Genomic DNA, 15,149 nt, shown 5'->3' with positions numbered 1-15,149 from the left:
CCCGTAACTAGCCGCGGGGCCGGGCCCCCAGCGCTGCCCCCCTCCCCACAAGAACCAGTGATTTATCTCTTTATTCCAAGAGCTTTTTCTGAGGGAGAATCTTCGCGTCATTCTTTCCTTAGGGCGCTGTCCTCCCTCCTGATTACCTGGTCTCTTCTGGGTGATCGAAGGGGGGCCTCTTCGGCCTGAGGGCGCCTCTCTCTCCCTCCCTCTCTCTCTCCCCCCTCCTCCCCCTCCCTCTCTTCCTCCCTTTCTCTATTTCTCTTTCTCTTTCCTTAAGAGTAAGATTTGAGAGGAGAAAAAAGGGCAATGCTCATGGAGAAATGTTACAATCGGGCAGTAAATTAAGCTTAAAAACGCAGGAAAAAAATCACCTACGTTTTAACTTGACATATTTTTGGAAAGATTGCTCTAATGTGAAAAACTAAAATTGAAGGTAGTAAATGAACTCTCTGAGAAGAAAATTCCGCAGCGCTCCAATGCGCCGGAGCCTGGAACTTTCCACCTCAGTCAGGGGTCACGCCCCGGGGACACAGACCCTCCAAACCGGGAGATTCCAGACACCGGGAGCCGGGGGACAAGGGCCAGTGGCGCAGTTTAACGTCTGGAACGTTTTCTGAGATTTGACTCAAAGCCAGACCTTCTAGGAGAGTTTTAGTTATTTTTATCTTAAAATATCAAACTCCTCTCTAATCCAAGGGAAGACGTCTGGTTGCCACTTTAAGCTGCACTTTTATTGCGTCCTGCAGTGTCCCTGCGGGGTACGGTGGGATGCCCGAGAGTCACACCTAAAGGAGTCGGGGAACCTTGGGGCCCCAGTGTCTGTAGAGGCCGTGGATGTGCGAGCTGACCTGAACCCGAGGCTCGGGGGCGCCTGCCCTCACTGGAGGGTGTGGACCCGGCCCACACCGTGTCATTCACAGGCATAAATGCTTTGTGTCATTTGCAATTTTGAAACCAAGTTGAAGTATTGTTGCCTTGCCTCCCGGAGGCGCTCANTCCTGTGGCCGCGGCCCCCACGCCGCCCTGCGCTCTTGCAGGCTCTCGGAGCCCGACCCCAGCCACACGCTGGAGGAGAGAGTGGTGCACTGGTATTTCAAACTGCTTGACAAGAATTCCAGCGGGGACATCGGCAAGAAGGAGATCAAGCCCTTCAAGAGGTTCCTTCGGAAAAAATCAAAGCCCAAAAAGTGCGTGAAGAAGTTTGTCGAGTACTGTGACGTGAACAACGACAAGTCCATCTCGGTGCCGGAGCTGATGGGCTGCCTGGGGGTGACGAAAGAAGAAGGTAAAGCCAGCGCCAGGAAGCGCCCCAGTAAGAGCCTTTCTCGTTGTTCGTGTTTGCCTCAGGCCCGCCGCCGCCGCGCCGCCTCTCACACGCGTAGCTCGTCCGTTGGTCCAGGTGACAGGAAGGCCGCCTGCGTGAGGTCATTGTCCGTAGGAGTAGCGGGAGGCCGTCCACACCCGTCCAGGGGAAGCCGGTCGGAAGCGTGTCCTGTGAGGACGAGGGTTCCGCTGCTCTGACCGCGGCGGCCGGCTTTCCAAACGCGTCCTGCGTCCCGCGTTTGGGGTGCAGATTCGGGGTCGCCGAGGGCCGCTCAGCAGCCGCAGGCGCTCAGGCCGCTGCAAGCGGTTCAGCGGTTTCTGTTCTGCAAACCCGCGAGTTTGGTCGCTGAAAACGTTTTTAGCCGTGTTACCTGTCGAGTGTGTGTTTTATAGGAAGCTGGCCTCTCAAACCAGCTGTTGCAGAGAAAGAGGCTTCCCTGCGGTGGCCGGGTCCCAACACCCGCTGCGGCGCCGGTGGGACCCCCGCCTGCTGTCCGCCCGGGCCTGTGGGGCTTGGTTTCCCGTGTGTGCAGTGCGCGTGCTGGGGAGGGTCACCAGTTTCAGTAACACCCCTGAAGAAGAGACTCACGAGCTAGAGGCATTATGCTGGGGAAATAGGTCAGAGAAAGACAAGTATTGTATGATTTCACTCGTGTGGAATTTAAGAAACACAACTGGCGAACACGAGAACGGAAGGAAAAGTAAGATAAATACGGATACAGAGAGGGAGGCAAACCCTAAGAGACTCTTAAATACAGAGAACAAACAGGGTTGATGGGGGAAGCCCGTGGGGGGATGGGTTAAAAGGGGGGTGGGCACTAAGGAGGACACTTGTAGGGACGAGCACTGGGTGTCCTATGTAAGCAATGTATCACTGTGTTCTACCCCAGAAGCCACTGTTACACGGATGTTAGATAACTCGGATTTAAATGGAAACAAAGAAGCCCCGTTAGCGAGTGGACTTGAGTGTCAGGTCATCTGCTGGGTGTGGCCGTCCTGTGTCCCCACCCGGCCCGGAACTCCAAGCCCCAGGCGGCTGGCGCACGCACACGGGCTTCCGGAAGCAGCGGCTGCCCTCCATCTTACTGTCCCTGTGTCCTCAGCCCTTGTCACAGGGTCCCCCGGCGTCCTGCAGCTCCCAGGTTCCAGCCAGGTCTGTGTGTTTGTGACACGCTCCTTCCCCTTGAGAAGTGAATCCTGGAAAATTCGGCTTTATTTTGAGGACTCTCACGAGGGGTCTCTGAGACTGAGTGTGCTTCATCCTGGGGGCCCACGGTGGGACTAGAGGCCGGTGTCTGTCCCGGCTGCTCTGTGACACGGGTCCCCCCAAGACACCGTGCCGTCAACGGGGCTGTTCTGGGCAGTGATGAGGGTGCACCGCTGCGGGTCTGTGAGGCGGGGGGTGGAGTGCGGCCTCCAGGCGAGTAGGATGGTGACCCCCGCCATGCCGGGGACAGGCCAGCAGTGGCCGTGAGTCAGCTGCACAGGAGCTCATGGGGCTCATGATCTCCCGTGACAGTCTGCTCCCGGTCCTGTTATTCTCCCAGCTGTGCCAGCTGGCAGCGTGCAGGACACCCTGTCCCCACAGTCCCTACTGTCACTGTCACCGCAGCTGGAGCCGGAGTCGGGGGTCTTCCCGGGGCTACGCAGCCCGCACCGGCCTCTGCTGCATCCTCCCCGCACAGCTGCCCCAGCACCGAGAGTTAGACCCTCATGGCTGCCCCCGGCCAGGCCTTGCTTTCCATCAGGCCCCTTAACCCACCGCAGGCTGGCCTGCAACCCCCGGACGGCATTGGTGTGAACACCAAAAATGCTGCCCTGGGCCTTTACACCAGCCACACCCCACTCTGTGTTCCTTTGCGACCTCAGGGTCATTTCTGGCACTTCTCCGCTGCTGCTTGTGACTGTCCTGGTCAGGGACAGTCCTGGTCCAAGGACCAGGACAGCCACCTTCACCGTGTCCCTCACCTATTCGTCGACTTTGGTCCCCACCTAGGGTCCCAGGAAACTAGGGACCTCATGTGGTTTTAGACAGAAATCCCAGCAGCCTGGGCCACTCGGAGGCCTTCAAGGGTCGACGCGGGAGCCGGGGGCAGCAGGGGCCGCCAGACCCGCGGCTGCAGCACCAGGGCACTGTCAGCCTCCACTCGGCGGCGCTGGCGCTCCCCCATCCGCCCCGTGGCCTGTCTCTACTGCCACCAGATGGGCACGGCGTCACCCTCTGCACACACGAGTCAGGTGTGGGATCAGCGGCGCATGGCACCTGCTCTTTCTCATCTCCTCCCTGTCACCCGCTTCCAGACAGCACAGATCGGTCCTCTGTTCACAGGGACCCCGCCCCTGGGCATTTGCCTGGTGGTTTGATGAGTGCCCCAAACCTGGAGCTGCACATCGCATGGTGGGACGTCCCTCGTGGGTGCACAGCGCTGTCCACAGATCCCTAGAGTCGCAGCAGTGGGGGATGAGCGGCAGCGAGTGTGCCTCAGCCCTGGACAGAGCTGGGGTCCCCTCTGAAGGCTGCGAGGTGGGCCTGGAGCCATCAGGAAGTGATTCTCTCAGCTCTGCCTTCCTGCAGGGGGCTGGCTTTCTCCCCATCCCGCACAGCCCAGGGCACAGTGTGGACCCACCTTCTGTGCAGGATCGTGTGTGGTCATTACCGGGGCAGTGGGGCACCATGTGATCCACGCAGGCCCCGCGGGCACCGGGAACCTCTGCGCTCTTCACCTGGATCCCGAGGCCTCGGGACCTCCAGCGCCCAGGAGGTGAGCCCACGTCCCCTACACCTGCCGCGGGGCTGTGACCCCACGGGTGACGTCCTCGGTTCTGTTCTGGAGCTGCTCTGCTCTCCAGATGACATCAATCATTTGTCCGTTCATTTACCCAGCAAATCGCCGAGTGTCTGGTATGAACTAAGGGGTGGACAGAGGAGCTGAGCCTCAGAGGTTTCCGCTTACAGGAGAGAAGCAAAAGCTCGCCGCCGGGTGAGCCACGGGGACGGCAGTTTGTGCGAAGCGTGGCGGGCGGACCGCGGACACTGCCCGGGCTCCGGCTGAGGAGCTGGCGGGCGCTCGGTGGGAGTGAGGTGTGAGCACAGCCATCAGGACATTGGGGTGGAGGCCTGGAGAGCATCGTGGCAGCCCCGGGGACACTGTTGTGCCTCAGGACTCTCAGCATCCGAGGTGCAGGGCCTTAACCCGGCCCTGGCCAAGAGAGTGGTGGCCTGGCGGCAGGGGGCTGGCTGACACCCAGAGGACACTGTCATCTGGGCAAACCCGTGACCCTGAGACACGAACACCTACCGGTATCTTTTGTTTCCTTCATCTTCACTCACTCCTTAAGAATGCATGTTTTATCCTAACGAACATCAGAAATTAAATAAAAAACAGATAGCGCGTGACTTTTTTCCTCAAACATGATGAGACCCGTGCCTTCCCGTGTACGTCTGTTCGCGATCACGCACACGCGTGTGCCTGCCGCGACGCGTCACCACAGGATGGGGGCCTAACACGTGTGCTCCCTGATCAGTTATTTTAGGAACTTACACAACATTGTGGATTTACATTATTTCAACTAAAACGTATTCTCGTAAACTTTGATCTACATTTTCACTATTGCCAGAAAATAGAAAGAAAAATAATTAACTGAAACTCTTGATAAATGATAAAACCAAGAAAGGAAATATTTCTGAAGGTTTCAGGAAAAACATTCACCAAACATTACCTCATTCCCTCATGATTCTCCAAAATGACCATTGCACAGAAGCTCAGCAAGTAAGAAATATTCATTTTTGACCAAATTAGCTCTTTCCACCAAATTGCCACGCTAACCGCGGCCCTTCCAGGCGCACTGCCCGACCACAGACCACGGTTCGCCGGGTCACCTGGAGCGCTTGATACCAGTGACCTGAGTGCTCCCGGCGGCTCCGGGCGCCGTGCCCGCTGGGTGCCTGCGCAGCAGTCCCCTCTGCTGTCGTCTCCTGGATTCAGTGATGCAGGGCTGCTCTGCTCCCTGGGAACAGCGCTGTCGTGGGTGGGGGAGGGAGGGAGGAGCCAGCAGGAGGAAGGTGGAGGCAGGTGCCCCAGGAGCTGGACCCGGGAGGATGCGGGACCTGACCTTGGAGCTGAGCCTCCCGCCTGCTCTCCCAGTTCGGGCCACGTGGCGGGGCCACAGGACAAACACCGTGCGTCTTGCACGTGTCTCCCTCCACCTTCCATTTCCCTCGAGGACTTGGAAAAATTGTTGAGCTAAACATGCTAGTTTTTTTTTACGATTTAAACATAAAGCCAAAAGGTGTGGGGGAACGGTGTTACGTACTGCCCGGGGCCCTTCCCTGGGAGACTTTAAGAAATGGGGAAGAAAGGTCTGTGGTTAGTAGACGTTGCTTTGGAAGTTGTGGTAAAATGAAACCTTCTTCTCCAGGTGGACTGGGGCATCTGTGTTGTCAGAAAACGTGCACATGGTCACTTTTCTGTGCCGCTGCTTATAATCTGGGCGTCTCCCCCAGACGTATTTTTCTCAAGTAAAAATGTGCCCCTTGATGACACTTCCCTAAAGTGATGCTGATTCTTCCTGAAAAATTATACTGAAACTTTCCCTGAATGAAAAGTATTTGGTTTTTAATAGTGTTTTTTTGTTTGTTTGTTTCCCTATAGCCCCTAGAGTTAATGCTGAAAGCACTTCTAATAGACAGGTAAGTGTTGTTCTCTATATTTTAACGTTCATAAGTTGTCTGTTTAATTATGGCCAATAAAAAAATCAGGGTTCTGGAGATTTGGAAAGTAAAATACCTTCCCCAAACAGGAGAGGCCACATACCACACACACAGCTCATTGAGACCAAAAGAACCTTGCAAAATTCCGTCAGAATCATCGACTTGTTAAATCATCAACTTAAAGATTTGTGTTAATTTTTTTACTATCTCAAATTTCATTTTGTTATTTTTAGGGAAAAAAATGGAGTCCTGTTGTTTTGTGGAAAGTTGTTTTTAATAATTGTCCGTGGATTTGCAATTTATTTCTTAACAAGTCATTAAGGAGGCCAGGAGACCCTCTGCGCCTTCAGGGGAAAGTTCTCTTTTCACCCATGCATCTTAATAAGACAACTCTTCTGCTCCAGAAGGGATTTTCAGTGTCCCACCGTGTGCATTTAGAAACTTGTTTCTGTGTCTGAATCCTGTTCTTCGCACATGCAGTTAAAGGAGATAGTTGTGCGACTCTCCAGCATCCCCTGCCACACCCATCCAAAGTTAGAATATTCTCCAGAGGGCAAACAAACATGAGTGGGTGCGTTCCTCCCTTCCTCAAGGTCAAGGCAAAAACCCTCCCTCCTTAGGACCACTGGCCGATTTATAAAGTTACCTGTCTGATGGCAGTGGACATTTCCCAGGGCAGGCCCTGCATTTTTTGTGGGATTTTAATGGATTTGGCAAACGCCCAGCTTGGGTGTAATTGAAAACCATTTCGTTTGGGAAGACGTGGTACGATTTCCTTTGTTTAGTAAATGTCTATGGTCTTAACTTTGTAAATCCCACCACAAGTTGCTCCCACGTTAGAGCAGGGCCGGTCTGGAAGCTGTTACTGCAGCCAAGACAACACCGCAGGGGGCTGTCATTACCCGAGGTGACAATTGCCACGCGGGGGGTTGTCATTACCCGAGGTGACAGCCCTCCGCTGCCAGTACACTTGCTTCAAGACACAAGCCCCCCTCTTTAGCCGTTTCCCAGAAAAAGACGCCGGAGCACTCTCTCCAGCTCCCCCTCTGGCGTCAGGATGGATGTGCGGACTTCCACGCCCGTGCACAGCGGCCGTCACTGTAGAGCCTGGGGTCAGGTCCCCGTGTGAACCCGCTGGGGCCCCATGTGAGGGAATGACTGAGGTCCGGAGAGGTTTCTGAGAGGAATAAAACACTTCTGAGCACCCAGATCTTTCACTGTGTGAATAACCACAGACAAGGGACGTTCAACAGAGGGAGCCGGGGGCCCAGCACTTAGAGAGCGAGCGGTCTTTCCTGATTTCTTCTCGCTTCCCGGCAGGATTCAGACACCATCCGAGCAGGCCCCAGGCCAACGTGCCCCCATGGGCGGCCTCGTCTACGCCAACACTTCTGACGCGTTTCCGCAGCTGTGAAAATACGCTGGCGGCTTATCTTTACCCCCAACTAATTAAAACAAAGCTCCCCGTTAGCTCAGAGCAGGAGATAGGCTCTTCCGTGTTCTGACCACCTAATAGCGTGTTTATCCGTGGAGGAAAGCCAGCCCCGAAGCCTCCAAAATGTTTATGTTTGATTGTTTTAAATAATCAGACAGAAGCGTGGGTCAATTCATATCGGCAGGCATTGATCCACGTGGAGAAACAAATCTCGAAGATTGTATGTCGCTTTTCCTTTCTGTCCCAAATGACTTAACTGGCAGTCGGGGTGCAGAATGGCAGTTTAGGAAACAAAGTTTTCAAGTTGAATTTCTTCTCGAGAGATGAGCTACATGGAAAGGGTGAAAAGAAAATTTCAAAAATCAATGTTGCCTTTATCAAATCTGAAGCATGCATTAGATTGTTAAAATTATTGGAGCACCTGAGGGGCTCAGTAGGTTAAGCATCTGACTTCATCTCAGGTCATGATCTCACAGTTCGTGGGTTTGAGCCCCGCGTCAGGCTCTGAGCTGTCAGCACAGAGCCTGGAGCCTGTTTCAGATACTGTGTCTCCCTCTCTCTGCCCCTCCCCCACTCACATTCTGTCTCTCTCTCAAAAAAATAAAACAGACATTAAATAAAAAATTAAAAAGTTATCTTATATAGTAAATCAAGATGACAGGAGACTGCACAGCACATTTAATATATTGAATCTACTTAAAATACTTGAAGCAAATGCTAATTTTCCAGCCAGTATGTTTTTCCTGATACTGCTGCTCACTGAAAGGGACGGAAGGGTTGGAAGTTAACATTTTATTTAACCTTATGCCCAAAGCGATCAAACTAGCCCTCCTGATTGGTGCCTCTATTTAAAAATACAGTACCATCCAACACAAATACAAAGACCTATTATTAATAAATAACGATCAGTTCTAAGAAGAAAACTAAACTAAACTAAAAATTAATATAGCGACTGATCCCTAGAAAAGAAATACTGGTTTTTCCCTGTTGCCAACGGGTAGGCTGACGCCATGTGTAGAAGGCAAGCTTTACTCCCCACAGATGAGGGATGGAAACTTCCTAATAATGTCTCCATTTCTGTCTTTTTTTTCCAGCCAAGGAAGCAAGGGTAGCAGCTCTCACACCCCAGGCGGTCCCTGGACACGTGGGAGACTCCCTCACCAAGACGCAATTAAAACAAAAACAAAAACACATAGGATTTGCACTTTGTACTTTAAATGTAAATTCACTCTGTAGAAATGAGATATTTAAACAGACTGCTTTGATCTGTGAATGGAAGGGCAGGCTTCAGAAAACTAATCACATACAATGTATGTGCCCTCTTCGACCTTGGAAATCTGTACCTGGTAGAGATGTATTGTGAGTGGCTTTAAGCTTAAGTTCTTTATCCTGCACACGCTGACATAGCAGAGCTGTTAGCTGGGCCCCACCCCCTGCCTTTCTCCCCGCCTGGGGCCGCCGCCCACCGTCTAGGCCCGGCTGGCTTCCTCTGGGTCCCCTGCATCCACGGCATTCTCGAATCCGCGTCCGAAGCTTCGAGGAAGTCGCTGTCCTCTGCGGCCCTCCCCTGCCGCTAACGAGTGCGTGGGCTCGTGTGTCCTGGGGTTCGTGTGGGTCTGTTGTGCTCCAGAGGCCTCGTTCTCCCAGTGGGTCCCGTGGCTGCCCGGCCACCCACTAGGTCCGGGTGGCGCCCGCAGGAAAGGCCACTTCCAGCCTGTCTTTGATGTGCCGCTTTTCCCTCTCGAGCCTCACTGTGAGCGCTGCCTGGGGCTCAGATTAACCACGCAGGAAGGCGCGAGAGCATCGCTCCTGCCGTCCAGAGGCAGCGAGGAGAGGCCCAGTGTTCAGAGGAGCGGGTCCACCCTGCTTCTGCCCTGGCACGTGGCCGCTGCTCACCGAGCGCTGGTCCACTCCGGGTCCTCCTGGGAGGTGAGACGGTCCCCTGAACAAACTGGGGGCATCCTCCTCAGAGACGGCACAGCCGCCGTTTACTGCACCTGGACGCTGGTCTTGGCAGGTCCCTGCTTCCGCCGCGCTGTGTTCTGATGCCTCAAGGGCAGCAGGACGTGCCTGTGGGAGGTCCCCCCAAGTGGCACTTGGGAGAGCAGGTCAGGAGCTGAATGCCCACACGGTGGGCACGGAGCTGGGCCCCCACCCCGGCGCGCGTCCGCTGGCCTGACCAGCTGTCTGGAGGAGGGTCCGAGAGCTGCAGGCACCAACTTGCGATGCTGTTTCAGCTCCAGCTTCTGGTTGGAAAACTAATCTTCGCGGCCCCAAATCCCCCAACGCACGTCATGTAAACTGATCTCTGTGCATGAAGTTATTTTATGAGGCTTCTTACTTATTTAAACTGTACGAAAGTAAAACCCAAAACTTTGGAGCCACAAAACCAGCTTCGGTGTCTGTCACGCTGTTTAAGAAACGGTTATGATCCTAGATTTATTGGATAATCTTTTATATTTCTAAACTTTGGATTTAATCACTTTTCTTAGATTCAAATAAAATAGGCTTTCAAAACTCTGCTCATGGTGTTTTCTTTCCAGCAAAACACAGCCCTTTAGAATTGCTTAGTCCCAGCACTGCCTGCTTCAAGGGACATAGACAACAGTTCTTGGCCCAAGTGAATGATCCTGGCCCGGCCCCTGCAGCTGTGTGACTCCAGACATGTTACTCAAACTTTCTGTGCTTCAGTCTCCTGCTCCGTAAAACAGGGCCGGTGGCCATACGCACCTCCGAGTGAGGATCACGTGAAGTGCTCAGGGCCTGGCAGAAAGGATGTGGTGTTTGACCCTGTCGTGGGAAGCAGTCATTTGCAGTCAGTACTGACTGAGCTCTGTGGAGCGCCCCGCACTCCACCAGACGCCAGGCCAGACGACGGAAGGAACAGAGAAGGGTCTTATTGAAGCGATCACTCTTCACTAAGTCCCACACTCCCCCCCAAGTCCCCGTCTTCTGTCCCGGGCCGGGCCCTGCATTTCACCCTGAGCACCCGGGCTGGGCCCTGCATTTCACCCTGACCACCCTGACCACTGCAGAAGCTTCCGAGGCAATCCTGCTGCTTCCACAGTCCTCCCTTCTGGCAAATCCCCTCTTGCGCATTTTTTCCTCTTCTCAGAAAAGAGCGATCTTTGTAAAACTCAGTCTTAGCAAGTCAATTGTGCAGAAATGGAGCTAGGAGAACACAGTCACAAGGAAATGCTCGTAGATGGGGTGGGGCCTGGAAGGGGTTCCAGAGCAGGGAGGGGAGGAGGCGGCATTAAGGGGGCTGTAAGAGCTCAAGTAAAGGCCGGCAAGCAGGAGAGTCAAGGTGGGTCCGGAAGGTAGTGAGCCAGCATGCGTGGGCTGCGGCAGATGGTTCTCATCGCAAAGTATTAAGATTTCAAATCTAAAACCGAGGTCTCTGCCTTACATACCTGGTGCAGCTGTTTTTAGTGATAGACGCCTCCCTCCCCAACCCTGCTCATGTTTAAAAAGGGTCTCCTGCATCTTTGTCAAAAACTTCCAAGTTAGAGATTTTTTAGAAGTGAACTGACTGACTCGCAAATCATGCCCATGAATCTCACACCTGGAATTTTTTTAAGTTATCCAGGTGAAAGGTTTCTTTGAATCAATGTGCAGAAATGACTGATATAATCATACACTGACAAGGGTACAGAGACCTCATGCCAACATCTGAGCTGCCCCAGAGAGTAAGAACGCACGNGGGGTGGGGGTGGTGGTGGTGGTGATGATTTTCTTCTGAAAGTCATAGACAAAATTGTAGACGTAGACCAAAATTATAAAACGCATTTTTGGCTAATTAGATATTTAGCCATTTTTGGTATTTCTGCACTTAAAAAGTTATGTGAGCCATCTTTTACTAAAGTCTGTGAACAAGCTACCCCACAACTCCGTGGCTTAAAGCAGCCCTTGTATGTCCTCGTTCATGATTTTTGCTCAGGCCAGGGCGGGGCAGTCTAGCCTGGGCTGAGCTTGACCTGCTGCCTTGCCTCACACCGGGTGCGTGTCTGCTCCAGTCCCTCACCCTGTGTGGACCAGTGGGCCATCAGGGGTGTGTTCCTACATGCCCAACCGCACACATGCATTCAAGCCTTCGTTTGTGACCTGTCTGCTCATGTCTAATGGCCAGAGCCCATTGCATGGCTCAGAGCAAGCCACAGGGCAGAGAAAGGCCTGCCAGCCAGCAGGAGGTCATGGCTGTATGTGGATGTGGGGCCAGAGGGAGGTCACGGCCGTGTGTGGATGTGGGGCCAGAAGGAGGTCACGGCCGCTGTGGACGTGGGCCCTCCTAGGGAAGGGAAGACGCGGCACCTGGTCTGCACTCCAGCACACAGCGTGCCCTGAACCTCCTGCTGGCAGCGCTCAGTGTTCAGACGCGCAGCTGACTGCATGTGTAGGGGATGCGCGTCAGCGCGTCAGCCTCAGATGTAGCGAGAGCTCAGACCATGCGGTAAAACCACACGGAGCTGGAGGCTTCACCATTCAGGTGAGTGTGACCTGTTGGGTATAAAGCAGGCATTCAGTTGATGGTGTTGTGAACCCAGACTTATGCATCAGGACTGTATCGTATCAAGTGGTTGGTTCCGAATGTCCCCCTTAAAGAAGTGTCAAGGACAGGGCGACTTGAATCTGAAGCCCCGAACAACACACAACAGGGTAAAAATGGCAGGTCGTTCCTACGGAAGGAAACTCCATTAAGGTGGAAATACGGGAATTGTGTTGTTGGGAGTTGACTTCATTGATAAGAAATGGAGAATAGAAAGCCAGGTCAGGGTGGGTAAGAGCCATTTTCCCCACTGTCTCAAGCAGGCAGACCGCAGACAGGCCAGGCTGATGCAGCCAGACCCCTGGAGGTCTTCGAGCGAGGCTTTCCCGGAGGGCCCCTGTGTCCTCATGCGGGCCACAGGCCACAGCGCAGGGCACAGGGTGCGGGCAGAAGGCCGTGCCTGCTGAGTGTGGCACATCTGATGCCCTGCGGCTCCCTGGAGCCCATGCAGTGGGCTTCCTGCCCGTGACATCTCTCCCTGGTGTCCCAAGCTTCAGATTTTAACTGCACAATTGCCACCAGGGACAGACAAGAGCTGGGTCGGGACGGCTGTGGGGAAGGCAGTTCACCCTCTGACTCTTCCCGGTACCCTCATAATGATTTTTATTCCATCTTCTATACTTTATGTGAAACAAATACCTTCTTTTGTGCCCCCTTTCTCTGGACGTCTGGAGGTTAAGTACTGATAAAGTTGACAACTTAATTCAATTCACGTGTGCTTCCCACCAGAGAGGTTTTATACATCTTATTTTTTGACTTTAGAATACTTTGTTTCCTTACAGTTGAAATTATGCTGACTCAATTTATTGTTTCTTTGTTGAAAAAGATGGAATTTTTATATTCCCTACTAACCTGTGCTTATATTGCCTTTTCAATTAACTGTGGCTACGGTAGTTAAGAGTCGTGCTTCGTTATTGCTTCTAAAGAACTTGTAAGTGTGCCTTGGGATGAGACTGGATGTTTTAGTTTAAACGCACATCTTCGTGGCTCTCTGAGTATTAGAATCGAAGAACTAAGTTTTATTACTTAAAATATGGCCAGCCTGTTACTTGTTCCTCAAAGAAAACGGCCTAATCGGGTAATTTTATTAACTGGTCCCTGTTATAATAAAAGAAACATATCTCTACAAGTAACATAAAATAAACAGTTTCAGTGTGTTTTAAGATGGGCTTGGGACTAGATTTCGTAGCCCATTTATTTTTAACGTCGAAAGAAAGCCTCTGGGGACGCAGAGGACACGCAGGCACGAGCGCTGGGGAACGTACAGAACTGGGGTCTCCGCGTTGTGCGCCTGGAGCTAACATCACGCTGCGTGTTCATTACACTTGAACAAAAATGTCACAAAGAAACGGCATTTCTGCCCTGCCAGTCCCGCAGTAACCGGGGCCGGGCCGCCGTGAGCCGGGGTGGCATCTCAGCAGAGGCCGGCCTTCCCTCCGACGGGCGTCCACGCGGTCCCCGGGCGCCCTGACGCTGGACTGCATGCTCTGAGCTCCTCCTGCAGCTGGGGGAAGAGGAGTGAAATCGGAGCAGAACGTTCTGGTTCTACCATTCAGACCCGAGAGGAATGCGGTTCTTTCTGGGGCCCAGCCCACAAGCCAGAATTATGCAGTGATGTTGTCCTCCCCGGACACGCCCCTTCCGTCCTTCAGGTCCACAGGACACGCCCCTTCCGTCCCCAGGTCCGCAGGACACGCCCCTTCCGTCCCCCAGGTCCGCAGGACACGCCCCTTCCGTCCCCCAGGTCCACAGGACACGCCCCTTCCGTCCCCCAGGTCCACAGGACACGCCCCTTCCGTCCCCCAGGTCCGCAGGACACGCCCCTTCCGTCCCCCAGGTCCGCAGGACACGCCCCTTCCGTCCCCCAGGTCCGCAGGACACGCCCCTTCCGTCCCCCAGGTCCGCAGGACACGCCCCTTCCGTCCCCCAGGTCCGCAGGACACGCCCCTTCCGTCCCCCAGGTCCGCAGGACACGCCCCTTCCGTCCCCCAGGTCCGCAGGACACGCCCCTTCCGTCCCCCAGGTCCGCAGGACACGCCCCTTCCGTCCCCCAGGTCCGCAGGACACGCCCCTTCCGTCCCCCAGGTCCGCAGGACACGCCCCTTCCGTCCCCCAGGTCCGCAGGACACGCCCCTTCCGTCCCCCAGGTCCGCAGGACACGCCCCTTCCGTCCCCCAGGTCCGCAGGACACGCCCCTTCCGTCCCCCAGGTCCGCAGGACACGCCCCTTCCGTCCCCCAGGTCCGCAGGACACGCCCCTTCCGTCCCCCAGGTCCGCAGGACACGCCCCTTCCGTCCCCCAGGTCCGCAGGACACGCCCCTTCCGTCCCCCAGGTCCGCAGGACACGCCCCTTCCGTCCCCCAGGTCCACAGGACACGCCCCTTCCGTCCCCCAGGTCCGCAGGACACGCCCCTTCCGTCCCCCAGGTCCGCAGGACACGCCCCTTCCGTCCCCCAGGTCCGCAGGACACGCCCCTTCCGTCCCCCAGGTCCACAGGACACGCCCCTTCCGTCCCCCAGGTCCACAGGACACGCCCCTTCCGTCCCCCAGGTCCGCAGGACACGCCCCTTCCGTCCCCCAGGTCCGCAGGACACGCCCCTTCCGTCCCCCAGGTCCACAGGACACGCCCCTTCCGTCCCCCAGGTCCGCAGGACACGCCCCTTCCGTCCCCAGGTCCGCAGGACACGCCCCTTCCGTCCTCCGGGTCCGCAGGACACGCCCCTTCCGTCCCCCAGATCCGCAGGACACGCCCCTTCCGTCCCCCAGGTCCTAGAGGCACGCGAGACTCGCACGGGGCGGCGCGCAGACGCCGCTGTTTGGACGGATGCGGACGGTCCCATTGCTCCGTGAACACTCTAAGTGGCGGGTGTAAGATCATGTCCTCTGCTGGCTAGTCAGTATGTTTCTCATTTTTCCAGATATGTTTTCCTGGAAAATGCCTGTTGAATGAAATACTTGGAAATAAGTTCTATCCTTGGGGCACCAGGTGGTCGAGCCTCCGACTCTTGATTTCAGTTCAGATCAGGATCCCGCGGTTCGTGGGTTCGAGCCCCACGTGGGGCTGTGCTGACAACGCGGAGCCTGCTCGGGGTTCTCTCTCTCCCTCTCTGCCTCTGCCCCTCCCCCCGTGT

General features: G+C 54.8%; 1 protein-coding gene across 1 annotated transcript in view; it reads left to right on the top strand.

The window, feature by feature from the left end:
* The window catches only part of SMOC2 (SPARC related modular calcium binding 2), a 117,382-nt gene extending 107,393 nt beyond the window's left edge, over positions 1 to 9,989 (top strand). Inside the window, 3 exon segments of the mRNA XM_077757381.1 lie at positions 1,041 to 1,288; positions 5,979 to 6,016; positions 8,567 to 9,989. Coding sequence (XP_077613507.1) covers positions 1,041 to 1,288; positions 5,979 to 6,016; positions 8,567 to 8,584 — 304 coding nt within the window. The 3' untranslated portion in view covers positions 8,585 to 9,989.
* The last annotated feature ends 5,160 nt before the right edge of the window (positions 9,990 to 15,149 follow it).

Source organism: Crocuta crocuta, unplaced genomic scaffold (genome assembly GCF_008692635.1).
Source record: "Crocuta crocuta isolate KB4526 unplaced genomic scaffold, BGI_CrCroc_1.0 scaffold506, whole genome shotgun sequence".
In the NCBI taxonomy this organism is placed as follows: domain Eukaryota; kingdom Metazoa; phylum Chordata; class Mammalia; order Carnivora; family Hyaenidae; genus Crocuta; species Crocuta crocuta.
Note: the sequence above shows the minus strand (reverse complement) of the source record. Positions and strands in the feature narration are given on the sequence as shown.